A 13,216-nucleotide genomic window follows, 5' to 3' on the forward strand; every position below is an offset into this window, starting at 1 on the left:
AAGGCGATGACAAGAAGGGCTCATTAAACTGAGGCGGCATTAAAAGGGGAACAAATTTAGAAGGACTTTTTTTTTTTTTTTTGAAGCCTCAAGCCAAATCTTCTTTATTCACTGATATTTTTGTAAAAGATCATGCAATATTTAACTGTAAATGACACTTTAAAAAAAACCACATTATTCAGGCTATAAAATATATACTGATGCATAGCAGAACCCATTTTTCAAGTGCAATGCATAGGTTTTAACCTCAAAGTTCCCATGATGGAGTCAGGTGAATGGGAGGCTAATTCCCCACAATTACACTAAAAACATTTCCAGATTGTGGTCTTAAGGAGGCGCCTCCACATTGCCACCTGCCATGGCTTCTGCCTCATCTTAGGTCATTATGCTTCAGCATCTGCTAGGGATGCTTGTGGAATTATTCTGCTGTAACCCACATAGCCTTGGAAATCCTCCTGCTTTCTAGAGCTTTAAGAGTTTGGAGAAATCTGCCAGTTTCCCTCTTCACCAGGCTTTCTAATGTCAGTAGTTCTCCCTCTCTGACACGCTTCCAGATTCTCTAAATCAACATCTTCAAATGCTGACTGCATGGCACTCACATGCTCTCTAACAAGCTTGGGCTCCTCTTGAGATTTTGATTTCAGCTACAGAACAGCCATTGCTCCATTGCAGATTAAGGTGTGTGGAGCTAAATGCCAGGACCCAGCACATAGTTTCATCATTAAGGTGGGGAGCAGGAGCCTACATTACCAGTCACGAGGGTCTAAACCAGACATGCCAAATCTGTGAAAAAAATGCAGAAATTGGACTTGTTTTTGTGTTAATTGGCTTGTGAGTTGCTTGTTGGCTAGTTTTTTGCTTGTTGCTTGTAGCTTGTTCCTTTTTTTTTTTTTTTTTTGATCGGCTCCCGACAAGCAGGGACAAGGGGGAGCAAACAGGGGCAAGAGGGGGAGAAAGTCAGGGGTGCACAACGGGCCCACCACAGTCCCAGCCTCCACGCTGGAGGGATCCAGTCACATAGAGTGTTGGGGTTCTTAGGAATTGGCTTGTTTGGGCCTTGTTTTGGGATGGGATTAGCTTGATTTTTGGCTTATTGTGAAAGTCGGGGTGCTTATTTACCATGTTAAAGTTGGCGACTGTGGTCTAAAAGTACCAGCACTGGGGATGCACAGGGGTAGCTGGGAACCACCGAGGTGTATAATTTGAGTAGACAGGTCAAGCATGAGCTATCTTTTCATGGATCTTTGCTGACTGTGCCTTCCTAAATTTGACTGTTCCTTTTAAATAGTTTGTAATTGTATTCCCATGTTTCTGATGGTTCTGTGCTCCTTCTGTTATGTCTTGTCCCTTTTTAAAAGTATGTTATCCATACTTTTTTTTACCCCAGTCTATAGTGAGCTTTTTAAAAATGTTTCCTTGATATATCTTTGAGAATTCTTTGCCTGCTAGTCTTGTTTACTTTCAGTAGATCTACTTTCCCTTATTATCTGTTCCAGGGCAATGAGAGGGAAGCTTTTCAGATTTCATTCCCACCCCTTTCCTCTAAGGCAAAGAAATCATTTAGGCCCATGGCAATATTAAAGATAATCCGTCACTCACTTGGCACTCTTATCTTTCAATGGCCTTAATCTCTCCTGGGCCTGTTTGTTTGCCTTGTATGTATTTAAGGAGCACATTATTTATCTTCCCTTCTTTTGCTATTTTTATCTCAGTTTCTGCATTATGTTTCTTTACCATATTTTGACACCAATTTAGTTGTTGGGCTTTACACCACTTCATCATCCTCTTCGGGTGGCTCCAGACCCAGGAGGAAGGCCAAAAAACTAGAGTTAAAGAAAAGGACAAATGGGGCAGAGAACCCTTGGGCTTGGTCACCCCAAGGTAGTGCATATGGGCCTGATCCAAAGCTCACTGAAGTCAGCAGGAGTCTTTCCATTGACTTCAGTAGGTGTTAGATATTGTCCATGAGTCTCAGAATTCTTGCTGAAAGCCTCCTTGGCACATACCATTCTGCTTCTCTTCTGCAGCGACTATTCCCTGTTTCTGATGTATTTTTGCCGTGGACTTTCCAAGAATCGGTTGTTTAAATAGGATCCATTCCTCTTCTTCCACATCATCTGGTTTTAGGAAGAATGGAGAAGTGCTTTCTTCTCCCTCCCTTTCATTGCCTAGCTTTCCACATCCCATTCCATTAATTTGGTATTTTTTTGCTACCTGTCAAAAATGGGAAATTGGATTTGACCTAGATTATGATCTCTAAAAATAATTATTCGTTCTGAGCATTCACATCTCTTTGTAATCTGAGTATTCATTAACATCTTGATTAATTCTGATGACAGGATGGCATAAAATACCCATGAGAGATGAGACTTCTTCATTTATCTAAACCCTGTGTTAAGTGCAAGTACCTTCAGACACAAAAAAGTATAGTACTTATCATACAACCATCAAACAATTTTGTTTATAATGTAGGATTCTTCCAGCAAAATCATGTTACCAAATCACCTTGTATAACGTGTAATAAAGTCCTGTTGAAATTAAGTTTTTTGTAAATGAAGAAGTTTATTGGGGTGTGGGGGGGTTAAGTTCCCAGATCAATAGACTATATGGCCAGAGTGAAAAGCTTGAAAACTGTTCTAAAACATATGGGAAACTGATCTTCCAGTACTTGCTTACCAAGACCTGAGTTCTGGATTTTGTGTGCAAATTAATGGTATCTGAGTTTCAACAAGGCTCTGTTACTTTAATGCTTACTCATATGAGGTGGTTGTACTGCTGTGATAAACTCCGTAAAATAAATAGGGGTAAATTGGCTCTGAAACAGGACAATGTCAGCAAATAATCTGTTGTAGGTTCTTGTGATGTCATTAACTAATGTCAGAGAAGCACATAACCCTGAATTCAGGTTGTAGCAGAGAAGTGCAGGGGGAAATGGATTTCAAATATTAATATTTGAAAAAAAACAGTTAATTGTTTTTAAATCAGTGCTCTGTTATTGATTTGGAATTTGAAAGAGTGATTTTAAACTTCTGGGGCTTTTCAGATCCCCTTGAAGAGTTCTACCAATATGGTCTCCTTAAAGGGGTCATTTATATTTTATCTTAAAAACCTTAGCTTCAACTTATTGATTGTTTCATTGTCAGGGGTGAATTGAATTCTCTTGTCATTTCAACCTCTTTTCTCCACCCTCCCCCTTCCTTTTATTAGAGAAATGGCTAATACCGTTAAAGACTTCCTGCTGTTCCCAGTGGGCCATCTGTTCTCCTCTGCCCTTCCATGGCATTTCTGGAAGCAATGCATGTCACTGGGCCATACTCTGCCCTCACGTACACTGGTGTAATAGAAAGCAGAGCTTTGCCTGCCGTTTTCATTTTCATGCTCATTCAGCACAATGAAGGCTAGATCACCCAGCAGGAGCAGTATCAAGGTCATCGTCTTCTACAGTTTATAGTGTCAGGGAAGAAACTTCCCTCTCAAATTCACTAGGTATATCCGACTCACTGCACCACTGCCTCACCACCCTTTTCAGAGTAAAAACCTAAAGTCTGCCCTGGCCGCTGACAGTCTTCCATTTGAACAGCCAACTGGCAGTTTCTAGGTATCTCCACATACATGCCTATATCTGGATTAGACTGAAAGCAAGGCTCCACCTTGATCAAGCAGGATAGAAATTGGTGATGTTTTCAGCTAAGATAACGAGAACCTATTTCTGCCTAGCTGAAATTCTGCCTCCAAGATGCATCCTGTTTCTTTCGCTTGTCCCTGACAACATATTCTATGTTATTGATCATCCGATGGTTGGCAGAGATTATACCATTCATTTGGCATGCTTTGTCTTCATAGCTTCATGCCAAAGATCCCAGATGTGCACTGCATTTATTCTGCTAGTGGAGCCCAGAGTTGCGTGATTCCATATGAATATGAACACTAGCAGTCTAATTAGAGGACCTGCAGCTACTCCCTGTCCTGTATATCCAAAAGAGTGACCTAGTAAATGAGAGTATAATTATCACAATATTTTCATCAAATCCCAGTATGAAGCCCCATCAATTAGATTTGCACACCCATAGTATTGCTGCTTATTGGAGTCCATCTTTCATAATTGCAAAAATATACCTAATTATGTTACACTGGGAGATACTTAGGGTGGCAAAAAAGTATCAGTATGCACAGCCTGGACCTTATGCAGGGATCCGGCTTGTAGGGCCAGATCCTCCGATGGTGCAAATCAGCAGAGCGCCATTGAAGTCCATGGGATACCAATTTACATGAGCCGCTGATCCAGCCCATTCCATTTGCTCACATGTATTTATAGTGCTCTCACTGGTCCCTGGGATTCTTACAGAGTTTATACATTTTTCCAAGCTCAGTGTTTCTTTGGACATCTCAGATCTTCTCTAATCAGCCGTTTTGAGCCTCTCTGATTCCCCTCTTGACTACTCTGGGCTTCTCTGGCCTCCATTTTTTCAACTCGTCAGGTATTTCTGATCTTCCCCCTGCCTGCTCTGTTCTTTTTCTGTTGTGCCTGGTCTCTTACTGTTCATATCTACTCATTAAAAATTCTGCTCTAACAAAGAGAGACGAGATGGTTTTGGCTACTAATGTGTTATGAGTCTATATGCTGCCTCCAGTTAATGTGAAGTTTGCATTGTGTAGCTATAAACAAATGTAAACAGCTTTCCTGTAATCTAATGTCATCACATAGCTCTGGAAATAGTGCAGCAGCATGAAGGGGGTGTGGGGGACAGGTTGCATACACGTGGTGACTGAGATTTATAATTCTGCAGAGACTAGGAATAAAAACATAAATGCACTTTCATTCCAATGTGCCTTTATTGCCTTGATTTAAAGCTGGAACAGGCTGAAGTGACCTTAAATCATCCTGGGCTTATACCATTAAGAAGTCACATGTGCAACGTTCATCTTCGCACATTTTAGTAGCTCTCCAAATAGGCAATCGCTGGGGACCTTCAGCTTCGTGAGAGCCCGAGATTAGGAGGATATCAAATGGAAATGCTCTTTTAAGCTGCAGGATAAGTCAAAATATCTGAACGCTAAGAGCAAACAATTTGCTAAATCCCCATTTCATCCTCCAGCCTTTGCACTGGATGGCTAATTCCTTTGTTTAGCGCTGTGGTGTTTTATCTCCAGGTGGGAGAGCAGTGCCTTCTTGAGCCAATATCCCTGCTGCCTGCAGATCAGACAGCAGTGGCTGCTCTGTTAAGAGCGTGGCAGCTGGTACATTTTTTCCATCCCCAGCAGGAGACTGAGTATTTCTTCATTTTTAACACAATTCACCAGCTGGGATCGAGTCTCCTAGTAAGCAGTCAAATACCTCCCCCCAACACACACACACCAGCCCAAACTCCAACACTGTAGCAACCACGCAAGGCTGCCCTACTCCAGAGTGCTCTCAAAACATGTTAACTGGTATTAAGTTGTAACATGCTGTTATGGGCTTTTTATATCGATAGCCTCAAGTCCTTCGCCGGAAAGACAAGATACAACTCGGCCATCAAGCAAGAACCCTTCGACCTGGACTGTCGATGACGTGGTTTGGTTTGTGAAGGATGCAGACCCTCATGCATTAGGTCCACACGTGGAGCTTTTCAGAAAACATGTACGTAGGAGGCAGTCCATGGTGTAACCAGGCTATTTGGGCTAAGTCTACAGGTCATTGACTTTACCAAGTGAGAGCCTTATCTTGTGAGGCAATGAGCATCCTCAACGCCCATTGGCTGCAGAGGGAATTGCTGGTGCTCAGTGGCTTACAAGACACGGCTGATCTTAACATCTAAATGTTGGAATTTAACTCTAAATTAAAAGAACTTCTAGGTCCAACCAGGTGATTCGTGCCAGCAGAGACTGAGAGTAATGTGTGGAGGAATTGCTCTCTCAACCCCTGGAGGGAAGCAATGCCTTCCGTCATTCTATAGCTAATCCCCTGGGCTGGGAGTTTAAGGCCATATCTTAATTAGCTCCAGCACTGTGTTTAAATGAAGTTCAGGCCAGTAAGGAGCTAACTTAGTTTCCTTGACCATTACAGACAGGGCATGGCTTTCCTATAAACCATTTGACAAAACCATGGTATAAACCAGCAATGTAGACAACACAGTTTAGCCATCTGCGGGTTGAAAGAAAGTTGCCTTGACAAAAGGTTTTGAGTCTGGGGCGGGGGATGCAAATCAGGGGAAGTGGGTGTGAATGTGAGGGAGGATCCCAGAAACATTAGTAGACCTTCCCTGCTATTCCTCACCCCCTCACCCTGTCCCAGAAAGAAGAGCGTTTAGGAAGTTACAAGTCTCCCTAGTACAAAAGCGCCAGGGCGTTTTTTGTTTTGTTATTGCATAAGTGGCAGATTCTGACATTATCTTGTCTTATACAGCATGGAGCCTGGTGCATTGACACAACAGTCTCTCGGTGGACTACGCTGTAGGATTCTATGTGGTGCCATAGTCCTACAGTATTTGTGACAAAAGAGACCCAGCTAAATGGGCACTAAAATTTCCACATCGTCCATTGGAAAGCACCTAGCACCTGTTGTATATACTTAGAGACAGTTTCATTGTAAAATATGCAATAGGTCTGAGAGCTTTGGTGAGGCTACTGCACAACTCAGTTCAATTAGGCCTTTGAAAATATATATACCCCTGCAATTTTCCAACCTTCTAATCTAAGCTGGATTAGTATGGAGACCCCAGAGGGGAGAGACAAGTGATTAGTCCATTAACCTTAGCCATATCTTCCTGTGTGTTAAATCTTTCTATGAAGCATAATTTACTTTGAAGCACTTAATGTCATTGACAGGCCCAACAAGCACCTAAAATCATTGCTTTAGCAATCAACTAATCTTAGTCATGACACCACCATTGTAGCAGGGAGGTACAATAAGGAGAAAGTGGGACAAGGAAATGAGGACAGTACTTGCCCTGTTATATTTAAAGTGACCATCAGGGATTGGGGATTGACTTACACTTACTGTGCCAAATTCACCTAAACAGCTGTAGCGAGAGATAATCCCCCGGAGCCAGTCTACTCCCCTGTCTCCACAACAGGGAGGGCATTGCATGGTACCGTCACAGCCCTCCCTTGTGTTTTTCCCATGTAGGAAGGCAGCTCTTGCTTGTGGCCAAGATTCTGCAGTAACTCTGTCAAAAGTGGCTACTGAGGGTGTGCACTGAATCCGCAAATCCCCCAACCTCCCGGGCTGTTTTCTGCGCTGCAGCATCTCCCACGGAGAGTTTCTGCATCTAGAGCCACTGCAACAGGGTCCAGGCTGAGAGGAATCTAGCCCATAATTGATAGGGTCACTGAAGGGGGCAGAACTGGTGTGAGACCATCAGCTGCACACCTCTCTCGCAGTAGCACTTCTGGCAATGAGTGTGAGCCATTTTGCAATGACCTCTCAGCAAGAAGAAAGGAGCAAAAGTGGTACCCAGCAGAGAGAGAGAGAGCGTGAATTTGCGGGGGATAGTACATGAGGGAGGAATACATGGAGAATTAACAAGTAGCAAAATCAAACCAAGAGGGAGCAAAGCAATGCAACGCTCTGATAGTTTAATTATGGTCAGTAATTGGCAAATGCATATGTGAAGGAGACTAAAACTTTTATGTTTAAGGTAATTAAACCTGTTCATTCAGAATTATAACCTGCCTCTTCCAGTGACGGATATTGTAATTGTGAGCACATATCGGTTTCTAGACCTTCTTCATATTGATTATTTTAGCTTTGTTCCAGTTACCTTACCACTCAACAGTGCTTGGAGAGGGTGACCTTACTGGGAGGGGACGCCTGCATTTCTAGCTTCTGAAGTGGGAGGCAAGGTCTCATTTTGCTGTTTTAATCTTTTTATTCACTAGCGGCCTGATCCTGCAACCCTTCATTACTGAGTATAGCGCCAGCTATTCTGGATAGTCCTAGTGAATCAACCCCACGGGGTTCGTGCCCCTTTAGGGACTACTCACCCTGCTGAGAAATATGCTCGGGAATAAGTGTTTGCAGAAACAAGCCTTAATACAATAATACTTTCCTATTGCAGCTGGAAGCTGCTCACTAACTCCAAATGTACTTGAGAAACCTGTGTCGTTTCTTGCTCCCAATCCCTTATAAAAACACTCCAGTAGTCTACAGTAATGATCCAAATTACTGTAGGCCAGACCTCAACTAGTGTAAGTCAACCTCACTCCCTTGGCTTCAGTGATTTACACCAGCTAAGGATCTGGTCCTGCATCTTCTAATAGCGCTATTGCAGAGTTTTAGATCGCTACTATAGAATTCTGCAGTATATTTTTATAAGCGCTGACACAGTATTAATAAAGAGAAATGAAGCAAACATACTTTTTCTTCAGAGGGACATAGCTATTGCAGGATATTTAATTAAATATTAATGCTCCCTCTGGCACACTCTTGTCATGTAATTTAATTCTAACCCTTACATACTAATAATGTTAAAGGGGAAAAAAGACCCTCATTAACATTTTGAAAAATCCGAATTCACTCTAATCGCTTGAAAAACAAACTTCTGGAGAAAACAAACTTCGCCAGAAAAACAAACTTCTGGAGCTTAGAATAACGTAAAATAAAATACGTATTTTATTTTACGTTATTCTAAGCTCCAGAAGTTTGTTTTTCTTTATGCTATGCCCATGTTTGTTGTATCTATATTTGAATGCAACATTGATTCTTCCTTTATCTTACCTTCCTAAAATGATAGGAACAAGAGATAAGGAGAAAGTGGTTTCCAATATGGGGGGTGGGGTAGGGAGTGTAAATTGACCATCAACTGCTGATTGAGTGAATCAGAAAGTGATCGTACTGTGTATCAGCATTAAGCACAATAATGGTCCATGCAAATTAAGATCCATAGTAATGCTTCATTAGTATAACATGGATCACATAGACAAAATCTGGCCATCAAACAGAAACAATGCAATGTATGGAAGTCATGCTAATACTTAGCACTGATATGGCACTTTTTAATTTCAATGGACTTTGATGAAACTTTAAAATTGACAAAATTTCCGCCAGCTCTACTCTGAATGAAGCCATTTGAAGATGCAGCTGGAAGTTGTCTTAGCTGCAATGGAATGCCTGCTCTCTTACTTTTTCAGCACTGGTCACAGATTATACATCTTGATTTTCTCTCTCTTTTTTTTTTTAAACAGGAGATTGATGGCAATGCTTTGTTGTTGCTGAAAAGTGACATGATCATGAAATACTTGGGGCTGAAATTGGGACCGGCATTGAAACTTTGTTACCACATCGATAAACTCAAGCAAGCAAAGTTCTGACATTTCCTTGAACAGTGACCCAATCTCAACATAATCCGAGATAGCAGACTAAAGGTAACATGTTGCCTTACAGAAATACATCAACTTGTGAATTGTTTTTCTCTCTTTTTTAACGAAGACTTTGTCTTTTTTAATACTTGTGCATCTTCACCTTTTTTTAATCCAATGGGGTCTTTTGGCTGTTCTGTGTTAATAATTTGCCAAAAAGTATATAATTACAATAATTATTTTATATCATTAATATTGTTATTATGATTATAGTAAGTCCTATTTTTGTAATCAGAAGTGGGAAATTGGAAACAAATACAGCTTTGATACATGCTGAGGATTGATGAGAGACTATAGAAGAGTCACTCATTAGCCACCTGTCAGCCTCTGGGGCATAATTAGTAACTTTCCAACGTCTGGGGTGTGGTTATAATGCAGACCCAAGAACAAGAGCATTATGAGATAAAAGGCCTGGAAAAGGTCCGATTAATGCCCATTGTTTGGTCAGCTTTTGTTGTCTTATGGGCACTACCCCACGTCTTGCACTATCTGGAAAACTTGAAATTCTTTAGTTAAAAAAAAAAAAGTTTTTCTGAAGACTGAAGTACCTTGTTTTCCCACTAGAGGGAAAAAATCCTAATAAACTCCAGGCTTTAGCTGCTGATGACATGGTGGCTTTCTATAGGGTGTGATTGACCCACCTTGATTTTAGTCTAGTATACACACAAATTAAGACCTGCAGCTCCTAGCATGATCGACCCTTCACTGCTCACGGACAACTAGTTCACCGTTTAGAAAAACCAAACGCAGAAAGCGTTCCTGATAGGATGCCACAACACACTGCGTCTCGTTAAGTCAAAGAGTGGTTGGATAGCTCCCAGAGCATCTGGCGTTCTCAGCAGTCTGCCTCCTTCCTTGAGCCATGCCTGTGTGCCATATATTTTGTGGCACTCTTTAAAAAAGCAAAAGAATACAGTGGAAATGTTCTCCAAAAAGAAGTTGAAAACACAACGCACACTGTACATTTGCAACTGTGTTGGATCTAAAAGGTAGATTTTTCTAGATTAATTTCCTGACTGAAGCTGCCATTGTGGGTAATCTTGTTAACGTTCAGCACATATGCAGAGGTGTTGAGCTTTAGGACTTAAGTGTATTCAAAATGTCCTTCTGCACCATAAAAGAACCAAAAAAAAGATGATTGTCCACATCTTATGTAGCCATGCCAGGACGAGTATATTTTTAAAAAATAGTAGATTACTTATGGGTTGGATATGCTCTTATTTTCTTCTTTAAAAATGAGATTTATCAAAAGGATACCTCCACCCGTTCAGCTTAAACAGCATTCTCTTTAAATGAGTATCCAGATTTTTTAGCAACTCTTTGAGATAGGGCTGTGTGATAGCCAGGCTCAACCTGTCTCAGAGAATGGATTCCTGAACCTCTACATGGCAGTGATAAGACAGTACCATCCAATTCTGTTCATGTAGAATAAAATGTTACCAAAAATGTCTTGCAGAATAAAACTCATTTTTATGTGCAACATTAGAATAAACCTGCTACAAAAAGGTACAAATTCAGGGCCTGTTCCTGAAAACACATATGAATGTGAATAACTTTAATCCCATGAGTAGTTTAATAGAACTCACTGGGGTTATTCACATGAGTAAAGTTACTTAGGTGCTTATATGTTTGCAGCATTAGATCCGCAAATGACTGACCAGTTTTCAACAAGTCCTGTATGCACACTGAAATGCCTTTGAAATGAACACCTGAATAAATGTGTTAAATGAAATTCCTATAATACTAAGTATAAAATATACTAATATCTAAACATACTGACTATTAGAACTTTAAACTGAGCTGCATTGCTTTATGTCCAGTTGCACAGAATGAAAATCTGATCAGCCAGATGTGTGCCAGGGACATAAATGTTTTCACACCAACATGACGGTTATACAGTTCATTGTTCACCGTTGCATTTTTGAAAGTTGAGTCTTTTACTTACAATAATGTTACTTATTTGACCTGCTTTTAAAGTCAGCCCAAAAGAGTGTAAAGACCTTGATATATCTGTAATGTCATGCTCAGCAAATCCTAGGACAATCTAGTTTTCTTACATGTTCTTCAGTGTAGCCCATCTTTCTTATTTAAAAAAAAAAAAAAAAAAACCTCTCTGATTTTAGTTCCTTCCATCCAAAAACTCACTTCACTGTAATATAGCTAACTCCAAACGAGAGCAGGTAAAAAATTTTCCAGTGGAATGTTTTTTTCCATTGCAAAATGCCGTTTCCTCAAAATCTAAACTTTCCATGGGAACCTGCTGATTTTGAGAAAATTTTGTTTTGGAAACCTCCCTGAAACAAACATTTCACCATTATTGAAACACTTCACTTTTGACATTCTTGGGAGGGAACATTTTTGGGTTTTTGTTCTCAAAACAACTTTGTCATTTGAAAATGTATTTGATTGTATATTATGTAGAAAGTCAAATTTGAATGAAATGTTTCGATTGACCCAAACAATTTTTTTTTAAATTTCATTTTGCATAAAATCTCTAAGTTTCAAATACTGGAGTTTCCCACAGAACAGAAGTTCTGGTTCCTCACAGCTCTACTCCTAACATACTTTCTTTCCTCTCCCTTCCCCTCTTTTAGCCATTAAAATTGAATAGCAATCAGAAGCCTGAGACAATACTAACAACATATATAAATTAGTTAGCAACAATGATATTTTTACATCCAATGTGCTGGAAGAATTTTCATACACCGTTGTATGAATCTTGTATATACAGTCAATGGTGCTATTTTTTTTATATTAAACTTTTAAATATGACAGACTGTTGAAGTCAGGATGTTTAATGTTTTGTCCTTGGTGTTTTGTTTTCATTGATTGTATTGCATAGAAGTACAACATATAGCAAAAAAAACCTCCTTTTTGTTTGTTTTGAAATTAAAGGCAATTAGGGGGAAAGCATTATTGTAGCAATATTGCAATTATAACTAATTTTTCCCCTCACAAGTCTTGTAAAAGATGGTAGTTAAATAGTTCTGCTATGTAAAACCGGTCAGGACACTTCCTCTGAACAAGCACTAAAGAGTCAGAACATACATGTCATTCGTTTCCAAATCAGATGCCTTTTTAGATATTGTTGGTACAAATTACTTTGCTTCTTGTTCCGTTCATGGCTTTCACTTCAGACTGTAGCCAATCAAGTTCTATTTTTGAACCGTTCTGAGAGGTGAATGCATGTCTGTATCCTCAAAAGCAATTATGTGGGTCTGTTTTCTACTTTTAAAGAATCATAGCTGGATCAAAAGACATTTGCTACAAGAAATTTCAACATTTTATGAATATTCCCTTTTGTAAACAAATGTAGGCATAGTCTAAGAATTTTGGGGAAAGCTGCGAGTGAGTTCTTTAGCTGTAATTAAAACAGCCTATCCCCCAAATGTACCTGCTACTGACCTTTTTTAAAATGGCTGATCAATTCGACCTATTCTGTTGACACAGCTCATTCATTTTTCCTTCTCACTGACCACTGCTGCTGTCATGGCATCTTCTCCCTCACTGACAAATGCCTCTCTCCAGAGCAAGGGTTAGGTTAGCTCCATAAATTGCCCCATGGCAATCCAGTGCTGTCAGCCTCCACTTGAGCTGAGCCTGCTTTTGAACCTGGGACCCTCTTATGTGGCAGCAAGGGGAGCTGCTGCCTCTGCAGAACTATCAGTCTCACTCAGCATGATCAATGCATAAAGGTACTCTTGAAACAGGCTGTGGCAAAAGCATTGCTGAGAGCCATATACTGCCCCCAAACCATACACTGAATTCCCATGGGAGTGAGCTGTCTTAAAAAGACGCTGTCATATGTTTTTAAAAAAGGGGGAACGACATGGGGGGCGGGAAACAAATAGAACATTAGTAGTAGTAAAAGATTGGG

The 13,216-nt window shown here is 40.3% G+C and overlaps 1 protein-coding gene across 1 annotated transcript in view; it reads left to right on the plus strand.

The window, feature by feature from the left end:
- The window catches only part of SCML4 (Scm polycomb group protein like 4), a 108,547-nt gene extending 96,443 nt beyond the window's left edge, over nt 1-12,104 (plus strand). Inside the window, exons 7-8 of the mRNA XM_024202602.2 lie at nt 5,475-5,620; nt 9,166-12,104. Coding sequence (XP_024058370.2) covers nt 5,475-5,620; nt 9,166-9,291 — 272 coding nt within the window. The 3' untranslated portion in view covers nt 9,292-12,104. The remainder of the gene's footprint in view (nt 1-5,474; nt 5,621-9,165) is intronic.
- The last annotated feature ends 1,112 nt before the right edge of the window (nt 12,105-13,216 follow it).

This window comes from Terrapene carolina, unplaced genomic scaffold (genome assembly GCF_002925995.2).
Source record: "Terrapene carolina triunguis isolate 2854851 unplaced genomic scaffold, T_m_triunguis-2.0 Scaffold42, whole genome shotgun sequence".
In the NCBI taxonomy this organism is placed as follows: Eukaryota; Metazoa; Chordata; order Testudines; family Emydidae; genus Terrapene; species Terrapene triunguis.